Genomic DNA, 16,892 nt, shown 5'->3' with positions numbered 1-16,892 from the left:
GCAGCAATATGTAAACACTCAATATTTAGTCATGTTTGTTTGGTTTTCATTTTTTACTATACAATCGACATTCATTCAACATGAATAAAATGGGACTGAATAAGGGATATGGGACAGAATCGTCAATAGGAATGATAGGTACAGCGAGCACACCGTTACTGCAGACAGGAAATGGATAACGTTTGAGCGGCTTGCAGAGGGAAAGGTGCAACAGATTGATTGAAATGGCTATTTTCTGCGTGTGAGTTCGTTGTGGCACTGTTGTTGTTTCTTTTACTTTCGTTTCGATATTTGAACACGTTGTAATCGCTGCGAATGAATGCAAACTGATCGCTAATGTAGTTCATTACAATGGCTGTTGGAGGTGAACTTATGATGAAGCTTTTAATTGCGCTCCGATCGATGCGATCATGCTGCTCCTATGGTCTGATCAATGAATGGGCTTTGTAATGTTCTGTTTCGGGCAACTGTAGTACAAACATAAAATGGCACCCATTGCGTTGCAATAACCGTTCACGAGCATTACTTGGCGTTTGTATACTCTCAATTATTACTGTATACTTCTCGATGCTTAAAGGAAATGGGGAGGTAAGGGAGCAGCTATTTAAAATTTGTATGCTTTTAACGCTTTATAACGATTCGAAACCTTCGAGAATTGGCGATCAAAAGTGGTGTGTGCTTGAGGCTTCGGAGCACTAGGAAACATCTACCTCCCGTCGCAGCTGAAATCTAGGTTTGGCGTTCATCAAAACCAATAGTCGTTTTTTCATGTCTAATTCGCCCTATTTCTGCGCTGTTGCACTTCCATTGGCGTACACACTTCGCTAATAGTTCTTGGCTCTGTACTACTTTGGCATTGGCAATATGTATTGGTTTATCATACGGATGCTGGTTCCTGGTTCCTGGAGTACACAAATAAACTGGCAAAAGTTTCGACCATAAACACGCATCTCTTTTTCTACTCCTTTTTTTCTTCTTTGCATCTATGATAAATATATATCGTATATGTATATCTATATTTATATATATATATGTATATATTGTATATGTATATGTATATTCACGTGTATGTATGTACATAATCATATAATAAATAGTACAATAATTATAATCAACAGCCATTGAGAAAGTGTATTTGTGTTTGGTTTTTTTCTCCATTTCTTCTCCATTAATCTAGTTTTTTGCCTTTTTTTCAGCTTACCGTTCCTGCTCTATACGGGTTTGAGTTTATATTTCCTTTCTCTCGATCTCTCTCTCTCTCTCTCTCTTCTCTCCTTGACTCTTACTAATGTACTATAGCTTTCTTCTGCAGAACATTTCCAGGAACTAAGAACACTTATCAATAGGAATCGGAACTGGGCTATACGAACGAAAACGGATAACACGAAAGGCATTCGAGGCAACAGCAACTAGATGGCAACACAATGCGCACAAACATAACCTCTCTTTACGTCTAATGTCTACTATACGGCTTGCCGGCTCTAAGGGCGACTGTGCGGGTCCTGTCCTGTGTTTGTCAGTTTGTCCTAACACTCGATTAGCTTCAGAGAAACCGAGGGACAAACGGGACATGGACACAGCTAAAATACAACAAATATAGAATGTACATCTCCATGGTTCGGTGTGGATTTATGGTAGTTCCGGGTTTGGTATTTGGCCTGTTCCTTTTTTGTTCTATCAACCTTCCTTTCTCTTATCATGGTCGTTATGGACACTGGTCGGTAGAATGTAGGTGGAGGGCGAAGAGCAACAACACCAGGTAACAGCGACTTTTTTTTTTGAATAATCATTTTCTCTCGTTTCCTTCTCTAACACATACATACAATACACCTACACATATACGCACGCCTGAACGTTCAGGTGGGAGTCAGGGGGAGGAGAAGTTAAGTGATGGGTTAATGGGTCTCCATTACCCAGCAGGATATCGAGGATTAGCCACGAAACCCACTCGTGCTTACGGTGTGCTTGCGGAGGAAAACATTGAACACTTACTGTAACACACGTGACACCGTGGGTTTGAGGGTAGTGGCTAGCAGTCAGTGTACACAGTATATATGCTGCCACTGCCCATGCCAGGGATGGTAAAGATGGGAGCGACGGTGGCATTAGTTGGGTTCGGTTTGGTTTGGTGCGGTTTGGTGGATGGATTCTCAGCTGTACTCGCCCTACAGCTGATCCTCATCCTATAAGCCACAGTCGAAGCTTTCGCCCCACTCGCTGTAGCGTGAGTCCTGCTTCTGGAGGCGCTGCTGGCACGCCTCCAGGTAGCTGTCCTGTATCCGGTACATGCCACTGTTCGCCTGGTACATGAGCGTCTCCAGTATCCGCTCGTTCTTGATCGCCTTCGAGGGAAGCACGATCTTGATCAGCTCCTGCGGTGATATGCGGTGCAGCTTCAGATCACGTGCCAGCCGCTCCATAATGCACCGGAACTCAACCTTAGCGTCCGTTTTGGCCGAAGCTTTCGATTTTACCTGCACAGTTCGGGGCAAGGAAAGCGGCTCGTTAGTTGGGCGAGTTAAGGGTTCCACAACCACCAACCTACCTTATACTTTGTCCAGGCAAGCATCGCTTCAAACTTGCGCACCTCCGGTATCTCCAGATTGCGGCACATGATCATCTGCACCATGCTTTCGCTGAGCGTGAGAAAGTCGGCATTCTGGAACAGGGCGTACGCTCGCGTCTCGACAAAAGCGAGTATCATGTTGACCAGCTCCGAGGCGGACGTATAGCGCCAGTAGTAGTTCTCGAGCGCCGTCAGCATCGTGCAGACGACGTCAATGCGCAGGAACTGTTTCGCGTGGTGAAAGCACGCCTGCAGCAGCTCGGGCAGATCGTAATGCTCAGCCGCACAGATTAAGCCTACGGGGTGACGGAACCAGCAACGAGTCAGTTAAATGGGGAAACCTTTGCTAGAGCGTAGTTATTGCGTGCCTACCCGGTATCGAGGTGCACGTCAGCGGGCAGCTGCCCGTGTGCAGATAGTCCAGCAACACTCGGAACGTGTCCGGATCGAACTCGATGATGGTGAACTCGGTTTGTGCCAGCTTCGCCCTGTCCACCTTCTGTGCATCGGCACACACCGAAAGTCGCGGCACGGCTAGCTGTCCAGCGTTTGCCTTACTCTTGGAGCTGGTCTCCTTGCCGTCCTTATCTGTGGATATGGAGAACAACATTAAGCAATGCCAAAACGCCTGCCATTGGCAGAGCATTAAGCCTACCGGAACAGTCCTGTGACGAGGCCCACTTCTTTTTATCCTCCGCGTTTAGCTGCGTGTGCTGCTTGCGGATCGACCGTCCCCAGCCGGCCGTAATTGTGCCGAGGCGGGAGAAGGCACGCTTCACCATCGGCGACGACGGTACACTCTTCGGGCGGGGCGACTCAATGTCCGGCACCTGCAGGAAGTTGCTACTCTTCGGGCGCTGGTTCTGCGGAGACAGTAGGGTGGGAGCGGGGCGGGCCAATAACTCTGCGACGGGGACTTGGGGTGACCCGAAACCGGTTTGTATGCCGTACAGCATTTCCTGTGGGGACGGGATGGAGACGATGAGCGTAATGCATAACGTGAGGCTCGGTTTAGTTGCGTCTGTGTGATCACTTGTGTTTATGTGTGTGTATGTGTGTGTGGGTTTGTGGGTTTGTGTGTGGTTACCTGAAAGACACGACTCCTCACGCCAAGGATCGCGCGGACACCGATGAAGCGGGCCCGCTGCTTCGATTGACCGACGAGAAAGACGACATCGAAGAGCTGTGCATTCTGAAGACACGATGGTTCGGAATTTAAAAATACTCTTGTAAAATCTTTCGCTAATTGATCATAGTCCTCGAACTGATCTCTAACGGAGTCTAGTAACGGTGACGAAGGCCTCATGTGTCCTGTGAGTTGGTGCGTGAGATAAAGAAATAGGGAGAGACAGAGAGAAAAGAAGAAGAAAAAAAAGCACAAAACAAACACAGCCAAGCAAACGGTTGCGGTTGCGTTTGGTTGTGCATTAGTAACGTGCGGATTATTCTTTGCCTACATGTAGGCGCATACAGCGAAAGGGTTTCTGGGAGGGGGTTTTACACCGGGCAATGGGCAATGGGGTAGGGATCAATCTAACACGGTTTACCGGGAAGGGAGATTTGGTGGGTTTCAGTGCAGTGGGAAAGGGGGTTTTTTTTTGGGAACATTTCGGATTCTATCGAAATCGCATGCACACTATCAATCGGGGATTATGATCATGGGTATTCTATGATGGCATGGTTATGGTTACGGGTGGGAGAGGAATATGGTATATAATATAAAACTGTGAACTAATTGTTATGAATCGTAAAGTTCATTACAACTCATCTTCTCATTGCGTTGCGACTGAAGCGGATCACTACAAGCAAACAGGCAAAACTGTACTTGGAAACTGTTTCTATTTGAAGGACGGCACAAACGGTTCAAAAACACTCAAACGCACACACAAAAAGCACACGATGGAAAATGGCAAGCACAGGCAAACGCACTAAGCAAGGCAGCAATGGAAGTAGGAAGGAGAAGGTACCAAACTCTCGTAAACTTGTAGCTAAGCTTCCGGTATGACAAACGCTCAGGCGAACGGTAATGACACGCAGTGGAGGCAGGCAAGCATTAAGACAAGCAGCAGTAAGCAATAAAACAGTAAAACCAATCGAAAGCCACACCACAAAGAGCGCGTGTGTGTGAGTGTGTCGGTGTGCAAACAGCACACTGGAAAAGGGAAAAACAACAGCAGAGAAGAAATAAAGCAAGCGGCATGACTGAAGTACACGAAGGAAGAGAAGAAGAGACAGCGAAGAAAGAAATCAAACCGGAAAGCAAAAGTTTTTGAGGCTTAAAATCTACGACCGATACGCCGCCGGTGGGCATGGAAGGCACGGGGTGGTAGGAGAAGGGTACGTGCGTTCCTCTACCAGACCGGAGGACTCTGGGATACTCCGAATGGGGTTAAATACTTCATCATTTTATTGCACTATTGGAATGGGCTGCCGGTTTTTTTGGGGAGGGAATGGACGGGCCGCGGTGGGTCCGCTGGGAGAGTTTTGAAAATGGTTTCCACTGAGCTGCTGTATGCGACGCAGCTGCTACCATCTGCCGCGAGTCGGTTCTGATTTGTCTCTCAGCCAAGAGGGACACAATTTACTGGGTTGTAATGTTGTAGCCATAAACTGAAGCCGATCGTTGGGAGATGTCAATGGTTTATAATTTGGAATAAATTAACTTTTGAATGGCTTTTCTTGGATGGAGGTTGAGGGTGTAAGAACGAGATAGCATCCTCGGAGGGATAAACGATGGAAAAATGGGTTTCTCTCAAACTCTCCTCGTGTTAATAGAAGGGCACTGGCCCTACCATACTCGAAGGTCATGCAGACAGTTGCGGAAGACAGTGTATAGCGGGTAAAGTGATTGATACTTAAGACAAAACTTTAAATATGCTTCAAGTGTATGTAGGCCATGGAGGCTCGATACCATATTAATAAATAAATAAAGAAGCATACGGTAGTAATTACACTTGCGTGCATTGCACTCAGTTTTATGTAATGACAGACAAGTATTGTTCAACTCGTCAGCTTAACGTTGAAAAGAGATTAAAACGTTTAGCGCCTAAAGGTATGCAATGCATGTTACTATATCAATTACTGCGTATGGCCGCCTGAAGATATGCATTACAAAATTTATTGAACATGTCAACGCCTACTTCCGAACAATTCTATATCTCGCTGAAAGAGTCTACTATATGCCTGAACGAATCTACAACTCGCTGAACATGTCTATATAATCCTCGAAAACCCTGTAATACAATAATACGTTCAATAATATCCCGTATGAAGAGCTTTCACATTTCACTTATATGGAAAGCAGATACGAAAATAATAGCAACATATTTAACAGTGGCAATAAATTTCACGAGCACTAAAACTATTTCCGAATCATGCGATTCATTTCGATCGATCGGAAACGTTATACCGAGGCGTACGTATTATTTTAGAGGCACAATTCACCATCGTACACCCATTTCTCTTCAATCGCCCACTTTATCTTTATCATGTTAGCCGTTACGCGTTAACCAGCGGAGCGACGTGTAAATCCTTTTACCGTAAAAAGCAAACGATCCAACCGATTTTAGACGCGAGCGCAAGTCTGCAGTCAGAGTGTAAGATAAGCTGCCGCACCCCGACCACTCCGAACTCGTTGCCGAAAAAGCATCACCCGATGATGATGGGACCAGCGTGCCATCAAAATCCGGTACGATATCTTAACCAAATTTACTCACCCAACCCGTCTAATCTCGGGCGGCGGGGCGATTGTGGCCCTCACAGCACGGCAACGATGTCGATTTCGAACCGTTCGACTGTTCGAAGAGCCACATCGCCCGGCACGAAGGTCGATAAAATTTAACGTTTCGCCACAAAACCCTGTCTTGTGCGCTCTCTGTCTACAAAATAAGCACTGCTTCTTAATCCTGCTCGCAAAACACTGGGTCGATCGGTGTGTGTGTGTGAGTGTGTATTTGAAAAAGGGTGGAAGTGGTCTTATCCTTCTCAAATTTACTCACACATCCGCACGGGAATGGGTGCTTTCTTTTAGTCACGGTTAGCGTACGGAGGTTTGAGTGTTTATATCAATTTGCAACGAGCAACGACGACGCGGTACGATGGCACACGGTGCTTTCAGCAGCCATTACGTTACCTCGTTCCGTCCCTTTTCCTCCGCCCATACGGCCATAAGGAATGAATAATTGAAAGCAACACTCATTGCCGTTAGTGCTCAGCAGCAGTAGGGTTAGGGTAGGTTTTTTTTCTTCTCATTCTTCGTTTCCGCCCCTTTCCGCCTGAAGGTATGCAATGCGAGCTTCATGCGAGTCATACGCCGTGGGCGCTAACATCTTGCAGCTAACCTTTCTCATTAGTAGTGTCTTTGGTCGGTGTTTGGTTGAATCGTTTGACCGTGTGTGGGGGAAGGATTATGTCTTGGGCATTTCCTTTCTCCTTGCTTATATCCCCCTTTCCTCTATTTGTGCGCTAGCTTCACACTTTGCTCGATAATTTCATAAGCTTATGTCGGCGATGTGCAAGTAGATAGAAATTACCAACCACAGCCAGCGCAACACAGTGCTGTCGACGAAAGCTATCGAATTCCCTTTTCCATTCATGTTTCGTAGATCGCATCGCGCTTCCCCCTTTCCACTCACATTCCATCTAATTTCATCCCGATTTTATCAAATTAAAATCCCACATCCGAATAGTGGTGGGAAAGTGGCATAACATAGAAACACACAGCAAACACGCGATAGCACGTTGCGCTGTGGTGAATAGTGATTGCTTTGTGGGTTAAGCAACGGGGTGACTTCTAGCACATCGTTATCTTTGCCGGTCGAAACTGGCGGCGGGATGAATCCCTATCCTGGGCAGCAGCAACAGCATGTTTGCCAACCAGCGCCTCTAAAACACGGTGCCATTGGAGTACGCTTTCTTCGAACGTTGTTTTTTTTATTGTTGCTACTCTCTCGTTTTGTCCCCCCAGTCTCGTTTGTCCCTCATCAAACTGAAACGGAACGGACAGCTAATGATAAATTTTAATAAATATTTAATCTCCATTAGAGATAGCACCGTACACTGGGACCGGACGTTCGGTTCGTTTGTTGTGGGAGAGCGCAAAGCACTAGCTAATCCAGCACGGGCACACATGACTAGCATTCGTGGCAGGCAAGCCGAGGACACACAAAACTTTCCGGCTGGGTTGGGCCAGGTCGGGGAACTACGAGAAACTAAATAAATAAAATGAAATGAGATAAAATGAAATAAAATAAAATCCCAACCAGCCGTCGTCGTCGTCGTCGTTGCCGTTGCCAAAGCGTACTGACCACAACAACACACAAAAAAAAACATACCGGACACGTGAAAGTAGCAAACGAACGGGGTGAGGTAGGCGTATGAAGCCGGGGTAGAGTCAAACCGAGTGCAAAGAAAGCAGCAAAAAAGAGATAAACTTGGTGTTTGTCTGTTAGTGGCAGAAGCAAAGTTCTAAGGAAGTGAATTCGGTAGCAGCCCGCTGAAGGCGCCAACGGAATAAAACGTGCCAAAGTATGAAGAAAACGAGATCAAACACAACTGTACAGCGAAGGTAGAGGTAGAATATCAAATAAAAGCTCCTTCCCATTCTCCTCCGCCTCACTACTGTGTATTAGTTTGCAATGAGCCACCGCATCCGAGGGGTTCCGGGGAGGGGGGGGGGGGTCATGATTTCAATTTTACGTTAAGCTTTTCATTGCGTTCTTCCCTTCTTGCAAGCAGTTTCCCTCATTGCATAAGGCTGTGTGTTTCAGGTGTTTGTTTATTGGACGGGGTATGTTGGTTTTATTTTATTTTTATCTTACTGAAAACATCCCGTAAAGGCTCTCGGTGGGACTGGTCGGGAGTGGGAGTGTTTCAGGTCACCGGTACACTCAGCAAAACAGAACAGCCCGCTGGTCAAACGTCCGTTTCCGCTTAACCGCTTTAAAAAAGGGTGGAGCAGAGCGGGGGAGCTTTTACTCCTTTGAGTTCCGGAATCGGTGCCAGCAGGCTAATAAAAGCAAACCTCTCATACATACACACACACGCCCAATTTTTAATGAATTAGTGAGCAGCGGTAGAGTTTTGCAGCTCATCCCTCTGGCACTCGGTACGGTTGCAGATGTGGTCGACCTAAACGCGTGGTACGTAGCCGGATGCGCGTTTTCCCTTCCCTCGATCTTCACCACCAAACACACCTGTTGTTTTTTATGTGACCCCAAAGTGGGATGAGCTTTTAGGAGGTAACTTTTACGTTCGTTACACCATGTCGCGTTAATAAGCTTGATGCTTGGGGTGGGAATGGGTGTGCCCGCCGTGCGGCTTGGGACGGGCGGGAAAGATGGCAGAATAATAGCAGTCGGAACAAGATTTCGCCACCATTAAGGTTAATGCAAATAGGTGGATTTAGGTGGTGCTTTCCGCAGCATGTGTATGTGCTGTTTTTTTCTCTCTCTCTCTTCCGTGCGGTGGAGAGGAAGCAAAAAAAAAAAAGACGCAAGAATCTCTGCAATTCTTCCAACCAGGGAATCACCTTCCGTGCTGCTACATGACCATGGCCAGATAGGGGTTTCTAAAAATATTCCATTTCAGTGGAAAAACTTTGTTTCTGTGGGGTTTTACTTTGGCATTTCCTTTCTTTTTACATTGGGCATTTGCAGCAGCAACAAAACGAAAGCAAGCAATGAGTGTTTGGCCTTCGGTAGGGGAGTGAATATGAGTCCGATCCGCAGGTGTTGCAGGTGGATTCGAGATTCAACATACGGTTAAATTTCTTTTTTTTTTTCAATTAAACCTAAGACAGGATGATGTAAACCGTTGTGCACTGCAGCATTGGACGGATGCGGTAGTCTTGGCAAAAAAGATGGGAGCATGAAAAGAAGCAAGAAAAGTGAATCTCCCATATAGCTAGCGAACAAATTTGGAAGGGGAGAAGGGTTCAAAAGAGAAAATCAACACCGGACCAGTGTGATAGTATGACTGGTGTGTGTATATGTGTGTGTGTGTCTACTCTGGGGTAAAACATGGTGCGCGATGCGCTAAAGCCATATTTATCTCACTACTCTCGACTGAAATCCAACCGCCAAGTGTTCGGAGTGCATTTGAATTGCACATAAAAAGAAAACAGACACATGCATAGAGCAGAGGGCAAGTAGAGCACTATCGTGTTCTATTGCATTACGCAACTGTACAATGCAAAACGTGCATAAAACAGACCCTGAGGTTGTTATTTGACTGTATGTTGTGTGCTTGCATCTGATGGTACATTGATATTTTGGGAGCTTTAAAACGCCATTGCTTAAAATCGGGCCAGATTTTTGCGGCAAAGTTTATCTTCTTCCTTTTGATGGCAAAGGACGATGAACCTTTGTCATTAAAATTGTATCCAAGTATTAGAAAAAAGAAATTGATATTGCTGTAGTAAACGTGTTTGAACGATACACAGTAACATCCCGCATTGGTGTTTTGCTTGGTTAAATGCGCCTAAAGGTATGTTATACTTTTTCTACAAAAATGTTTCGAATGTTGCTTATTTATTTCCAAACAGTTTTACCAACGATGTTTCTACTATTTTACTAAAAATCATTTTGATTCATGGCAGGAGTCATCCTAACAATAATTATTGATAGTTATACAATGTTAAATTATGTTATAAGAATAATAATTAAAAAAATGCATACTTTTAGGCGAATGAAAAAAGCCTATAAGGAAATATGTACCATTATGAGTAACATATTTATTTTTACAAAATCAGCAACTGATTTAGCAACTGGACTACTATCGCCTAATGTCCAGTATTAGTAGTACATTTCGCCAGGATTAAAGGATGAAAGTGGAAGTGGCAAACAAAACCAGTCAAGATTTCAAAGCCATTCCGTTACAAAGCGTATATGTAGGTGCAACGCGAAAGAAACTCTACACTCGCTGGCCAACAATCGCCGAAGCAAGGAACAATGTAACAGAATAGCACAGTGTGGCAACACAGAATGAAAACGTTTGGCCATAGCTTTAAAATACCAAAAAAAAAAAACAGATGTTTGCCAAACTTTAAAATGTCTTTCGTTTCGGCACACTACCACACCGACATGCATTGTGCTGAGGCAAACAACGTTAGCTCAGAAGACACATTTGTTTGCATTTTAAACCCGACAACGGGGCGATCAACCATAGCCCGCAGTCTGTAGTGAGCTAGGTAGTAAAAATAGAAGAGCGTGTTGCATACATTTCAGGCGCAATTTTGCTAGCCGATCATGGACTATAGCCTTGATCGCCCGTATGCTCGGGGCGGAAATTCGAGCCGCACGAGAAAACTGCCTTGACGGTAACCAAACTCTTGTAGGATCCTCAAAATGACAATAGGCAAGGGAAGAAAGAGAAAGCCCAATGGATGGTTCCAAACAATAAGCGCATCATAAAGCAAACAAGTGTCGGAGCAAAGCTCCAACCAGCGTTCGCGTGAGTGCTGCCCAGGGTGGAAGGTGAAGGAAATGGTAGTAGCTGCCACACCCTTGTTCCCGATCTGCCATACGCTTCCCGGCCAAAGGTACGGCAGCACAATAGACTAGCGTTGGGGGTTTGGAAATTTGGTCGCGTAAACCGAGCACGCCGGTCCGACACAGAAGTGTAGGATAACGCACACACACACCCTGAAGGCACACCGGGGTGTGTATTGAAACGGGTTTTTTTGCCCACTCCGCAACGCTACTCTCTTGCGGGTAGAGACAAAAAACGGGAATGGAGGGCGAAAGGCTCCAACCATCCATTCACATAGGTAAGAACGGACCGTTACGACGGTGACATTTTGGGCCAGCTCACTAAGCCCGAACGGTTAATTCTGCCTGAGCGTTGGTTTGTGCGAGCGAGTTTTCCCAGGGCGAGTGTTTCTGTGTCGTCCGCGTGTGCAACGCGTTCTAGGAGGAGCCAGTTTTGGGGCCTGCCCTAGTTACGGTCGGGTGTCGCGATAACAGACCAAAAAGGAACATGGAGGTAAAAACAAGCATCAACAGTGGCAGCTCTTTTGCGAGAAAAAAAAAAACACATCGAGTCCATTCCCGGGGCTTTTTAGCGCCAGCGTCTATCTTTTGCAAAACGTATCGAGTTACGTGTATTTGTGTCTAGTTTGCTTTCGCAATGTGCCACGGGCGATCGCAGGCATTGTTGTACCGATGCCGGCGTCGCAGGAGCTACTTTTATTTTTAACCGCGAGCAGGGTGACAGAATGCAACCCGGTGGGAAATGGAAGGATATACCGATGGGGGGAGGAGGGTGGATGGCGACCGTTCGGGGCGACCGTGTGCCTTTCCGTGTTGGTTTCCTGTGAAGCGGTGACAAACAAAACGCGACCGCCACGTGAAATTCGCACGTAACGAGCTGGAAGAGGAAAAATGACAGGATTCGTGGAAAGCTGTTACTAGTTGAGGTTGAACCCCCCTCGTTCCGCCACCTTTCCCAACCTCTTTCAGGTTGTCTTTGTTCCTGCTGGTCCTTAAAGGTCCTGTCGCTCGAGCTGGCGAACTTCGCTCGGACACACGTGAATGAGTATGTTTACATTACTAATGGTTCGACAGTGGGCAGACCCGGGACATCAAAGTTTGCATTCTTTGGTCCCACCGCACCCCAAACCCCCCCCCCCCTCTCTCCTCGGTTATACCGGTGATACAATGTTGCCGAAGCAGCAGCATGCAAAAACACAATGCCAATGTCTTGTGCCCGGTCAAAGGGGGGGGGGACATGGAAAAGTTTGGCCAACCCACAGAACTCTCCCTACTCCGTCCCCGTTTCACACAGTTTTATGTTTCACTTAGCGTTGAGCTTAATAATTTTCCTAATTTAATTGCCCATAAAGCTAAGGTGCACTGCTGTCCGGGTGGATGGTGGTAATGGGAAGGCGTGTGGTGGGGCGCAGGGGCGATAGATTTCCACTCACCGGTCACGCGGTGGATGGCCAACGTGTACGGCAAAGCGGACAATGGCTTTCCGCTGCATTTGCTCTACTTGGTTCGTTTACCGTGTGCATTAGCGATAGCGCTGAACGTGGCAGGTTGTGCGAGAGAGTTAGATGGAGAGCGATAGAGAGCGAGTAGTCAGTAGCGGTGAAAAGTTTCACTTGCTAGTTGTTGCAAAAGTGATTCCGCCAGAGAAACAGGGTTAGCCAAGTTAGCCAGGCAGCCAGGTCCGCTACTTTCTTTAAGCAAAAAGCATCGGTTTACACAGGAATGATTGCTTTAAAGCTGAGTTGGAGTTTGAGCTGTTGGATGACTTGCTCCAAAGATACATAATATTTGCACTGATATTAAACGCACTGTACGTCATACCCTTTTCTGGCACAGAAGTTGTAGAAATGTAGTTCAAATAACCTCAATATCAAAACAGCATGTTTTTCTTTCCCACACTGCTCTACATTTTCCTTGTAGCGGTGGGATTTGGGAACGATGAGTATTGTTTTGGAGTCAAATGGATGGCTTCCAACTGTAGTTGGACCGTTTTCCCTCATCCCTGGGAAAAGCACACGAGTTAACGAGGATTGAACAAGACGAAAATAGTACGTCCTATTCTCAGAAATTGCGACTGAGATTGAAGGTAAAGATGGAGTTAAGTTTCTTCAGCTTGTGTGGTTTATGGAAATTCTCTAATTTAAATATTAGTATAACGTTTTATGCACACATGGATGTCCATAGTGTTCAGTTTGATATCAGATGCTGGAAGTTATCCAAAACCATGTAAAATGTAAGAAAAATACCACAACTTCTTCCCTCCTGCATCGACTATAGACTAGTCGAAGGCAAGTAAGCCGTATCACTATACAAACTCTAGAAAGGGAATGTTACTGCAGACAGCGAGAGTAAACCACGTTCCTTTACACGTGGATGGGACACAAGACCAAGAAGTAAGTAAGCAATAGATCAAGAAGCAAAAGCAGTGTACCTTTTGTATGCGTGTGTAAGTTAGTTAGAGTAAGAAAGGGAAGGGATTTCTAGCCAATCATTTTTGTATAGTTTCGTCAAACGGAAAGTAAACAAAAATTGCAACAAAAAATCTATTGAAAAATAAAAACCAAAGAGCGTAAGGAGTGCAAAGGGTACAGAGATTTGGACCATAACAAAAGATGGTGTGAGAGTGTGTGTGCGTGTGCGTGTGTGAGAGAGTGATCAACTGCATGGTATAGATATGTAATTATGCGTATAAGTGACCGTAACGTACGTGTGCAATTTCGTATGAGGAAGCCTGAGTCTGTGTGAGAGAGAAAGTGCGAGTCTGTGTGCATGAGTATGTCTTTTGCAGTAGAGAGAGAGCAAGAGAGAGAAGAAAGAGAAAGGAGAGAGAGAGAGAGAGAGATAGCTTTCAAGTACATACTATGCGGCACATAGAGTCGCATACAGCAACTAACTGTCACTCGTAACATGCAAGGATCCTCACCGATGGGTCTCCACGAACCCCTTCGGTACGGTTTGGGGATTTGTCCGGTTTCCGCGTGGTTGGCCAGATTGGCCACGATGTCCTCGAGCATCTGGGACCGGGTGCGCTCCTGCATGCGGGCAAACTTGGGCGCGGAGTAGGAAGCCCGCTCACCGTTCACGATCTTCGTCAGCAGCCACTCTCTGGTGGGATGGGACAGAAAACCACACGGACAAGAAACTCAGTAGTTGGCAATTTGCGTACCTGTGTGGAGGTTTTCCTGTTCTTTCGTGTGGACTGCCTCTTGCGAGCGCATCAAAAGATGGCTGGCACTGTAGTATCGCGAGGCACTTACCTAAACATCGGACCCTTCTCGAAGACGGACTGCTCCCAGAGATACGGTTTGTAGGCACCGACTTCATCCCGCGTCACTACCGAAACCTCGTAGCGTGTCGGCTTGCGCTTGATGCGAGCCGAGACACGAACCTGCGAAGAGGGAGTTGGGAGAGAAAGAACGATGTTGGTCACAGTGTTTGCTAACTTCATCAAACGTGCGCTGAATACTGTCAAGTCAAGACATGGGTTTTTGTGCACTCGGAATGGGCTCTCCGGAGCTAAGGGAGGGAAACGTACATTTTCAAATAGATTATTTCATTCACCATCAAATCAATCTCGACGCTCCGCCTGTAAAGAAAGAACGATCGCATCACAGCTTTTGAAGGGGTCCGTGACGAAAATGTACGGAAAAGCCAAGAAGGTAAAGAATGGAACCGACCGGACCGTTTATTGAACCTGATACGATTCGGCGCACCTTACGTGCTGCATGTGAAACTTATGATCATTAAATTTCCATTCCATTCGTCCCCAACTATCCTGCACCATGTCGCAAGGGTGTGTCATCTCTCTGCCGCCATGCCGGCACAATGATTTGAACACACTTTTTTATACCATCCAGGCCCTCCCCTTGGGGGATTGGAATTTGATGCTCTGGACATAGGATAGTGGAGATGCCGGGACAGCACTAGCCAGCGACCGTATCGTACCGATGCTATCAGGCATCCAGGCACATCGTTTGGTTTTTACCTTTTTACCTGTTTTCCAATTTGCAGATGAAAAATGATACCCGATTTGTGTGATTTTGCGGGACAGATTATAGATCAAAGGGATTTGGGGAACATTTGCAAAGCTTCGTTTTGATGCTTCGTTATTTTTGTTTGCGTGCGTTTATTAAGGGGTTGAGAAGTAAGCGGATGGACTGGAATCCATGGCGAGTGGGAGCTTGATGCTGAATTAATGCGATGAGACAGTAATGTACCAAAGGTAGCTTGAAGTTTGACTTTAAGCTTTTGAACGTGATGTTGTTAATAATAATGCTTGTTAATAACATCTCCACTTCACGTTATCATACTCTGTAGAAGTATTGTTAAATGAATTATGTCAAAGTATGGCTCTTAAAAATGGGTCTGTACGTCTTTACGAGAGGGTTTTTACGATATAAGCCAGCTGTTTTATATGGAGTTTGACATTTGACGGTTGAAATCATGTCAAACCACTACATACAAACACTACAAATCACTCACAAAACTAGCCTCAGTGTTTGAGCTTAGATTTATTTCAGAAAGAAAGCAAAACAATTTTGAAATGCAACTTTGTTTTGTACACAATTGCTGAAATCCAACATGGCGGACCGTAACCTTCACATGGATACAACCCGGATGATGAATACTGTTCCATTGACAGGCTGAAAAATTCAGCTCGTTGGATGACAAAAGAAAAGGTCTAATAATTGGATATTTTGCTTTATGTTAGTGTTTTCATAGAGCGCCTAAAGGTATGCAATGTTATTGGATTATTTGTAAGAACTTCGATTGTTCAGGAGCGGAATAGTTGGTGGGCGAATTACCCGTACGCACGTAATTGACAGCAGTTTAATCGTATTGACATTTGCAGTGATTGTCAGGTTGGTAGGAATTGTTCGTGCGTAGCTATCTTCTTTCATACGTTATTTTTGAGCATAAACGACTTTAAAGAAAGTCTCAGAATTACTGACGCTATACTGCATTACTCTTTCCAGGCGTCTTACGATGTGCAATTAAAATGTTGAAAAAAAAAAAAACTTATAATTTTAAATGCATTTATGGAGAAAATCATGTGTATATATTGCTCCTATGCTAAATCTCAGCTCGTTTTGTTGCGTTCAAAATATTAATAAAAAATACAAAGATCCAGCGAACACAGCAAAACTGATACAGTAGCAAATGCATGCAAGCTTTCCGTTTCCGTAGGGTAAGCATTAGTCTACACAGAAACTCCTCCCCTCCAACAACTAGTACGGAGTGGACTAGTTTGCCGTTGATAAGGTTCCATGCGAACGCAAACGACATGATCCGTGGTCAGTTACAAGTCAGTAGTTACACACCAGCGGCGGTATGCGTACCGCTATCGCTCCAAACATGACCAAAGCGGACCAAGTGGACAAACGAACGAAGGGAAAGATACAGCTCGCGGTTTTGCAAATGCGTTCGCATCGTTCAAAAGCACACGCGTTTGGAAAATAGTGGACATACGCCCCGAGGTCGGTGTGGAGTTTTCATCCTCTTAACTCTGGTGCGCTTTGATCTGGTAGTTTGGTCTGGGCCCGTGATTGTGCGCCCGTACGACGCTGGCCAACTGGAGCTACATCGAGTGGTCATGGTTTGGTTGTTGTGAGCGAAAGAAGCAAAAAACCACCAGTGAATGCAGTGATGTCGGAGTGCTTGAAAGTGCTGGCAAGCCAAAGCAACTCCTAATAATGCACAAAACCGGCCCGGTCGCGAATGAAGGGTCAGCCTTTGCAAGCGAGCGTGCCTTTCCGATGCTCGGTTCATTTCATCCAAGCGACAACACTGAGCAGCAACCTCAATGGTGGGTGAGGATTGCGCCGGAGTTAGCAACC

General features: G+C 45.7%; 1 protein-coding gene across 8 annotated transcripts in view; it reads right to left on the bottom strand.

Annotated features, from left to right (window-relative positions):
• Positions 1-1,657: 1,657 nt before the first annotated feature.
• The window catches only part of LOC121603549, a 161,407-nt gene continuing 146,172 nt past the window's right edge, over positions 1,658-16,892 (bottom strand). For 6 of the 8 annotated variants that reach the window (XM_041932418.1, XM_041932415.1, XM_041932420.1 and 3 more), the window contains 8 exons: positions 14,313-14,443; positions 13,979-14,160; positions 13,763-13,834; positions 3,654-3,877; positions 3,222-3,525; positions 2,939-3,154; positions 2,546-2,862; positions 1,658-2,474 (listed from right to left, as the gene is read on the bottom strand). In XM_041932418.1, the coding sequence (XP_041788352.1) occupies positions 2,184-2,474; positions 2,546-2,862; positions 2,939-3,154; positions 3,222-3,525; positions 3,654-3,877; positions 13,763-13,834; positions 13,979-14,160; positions 14,313-14,443 (1,737 nt within the window). In that variant the 3' untranslated portion in view covers positions 1,658-2,183. The remainder of the gene's footprint in view (positions 2,475-2,545; positions 2,863-2,938; positions 3,155-3,221; positions 3,526-3,653; positions 3,878-13,762; positions 13,835-13,978; positions 14,161-14,312; positions 14,444-16,892) is intronic. The other 2 variants (XM_041932422.1, XM_041932414.1) reach the window with 1 other exon arrangement.

This window comes from Anopheles merus, chromosome 2R (assembly GCF_017562075.2).
Source record: "Anopheles merus strain MAF chromosome 2R, AmerM5.1, whole genome shotgun sequence".
NCBI classification, from domain to species: Eukaryota; Metazoa; Arthropoda; class Insecta; order Diptera; family Culicidae; genus Anopheles; species Anopheles merus.
The sequence above is the reverse complement of the archived record's forward strand: the minus strand, read 5'-3'. Positions and strand labels throughout refer to the sequence as shown.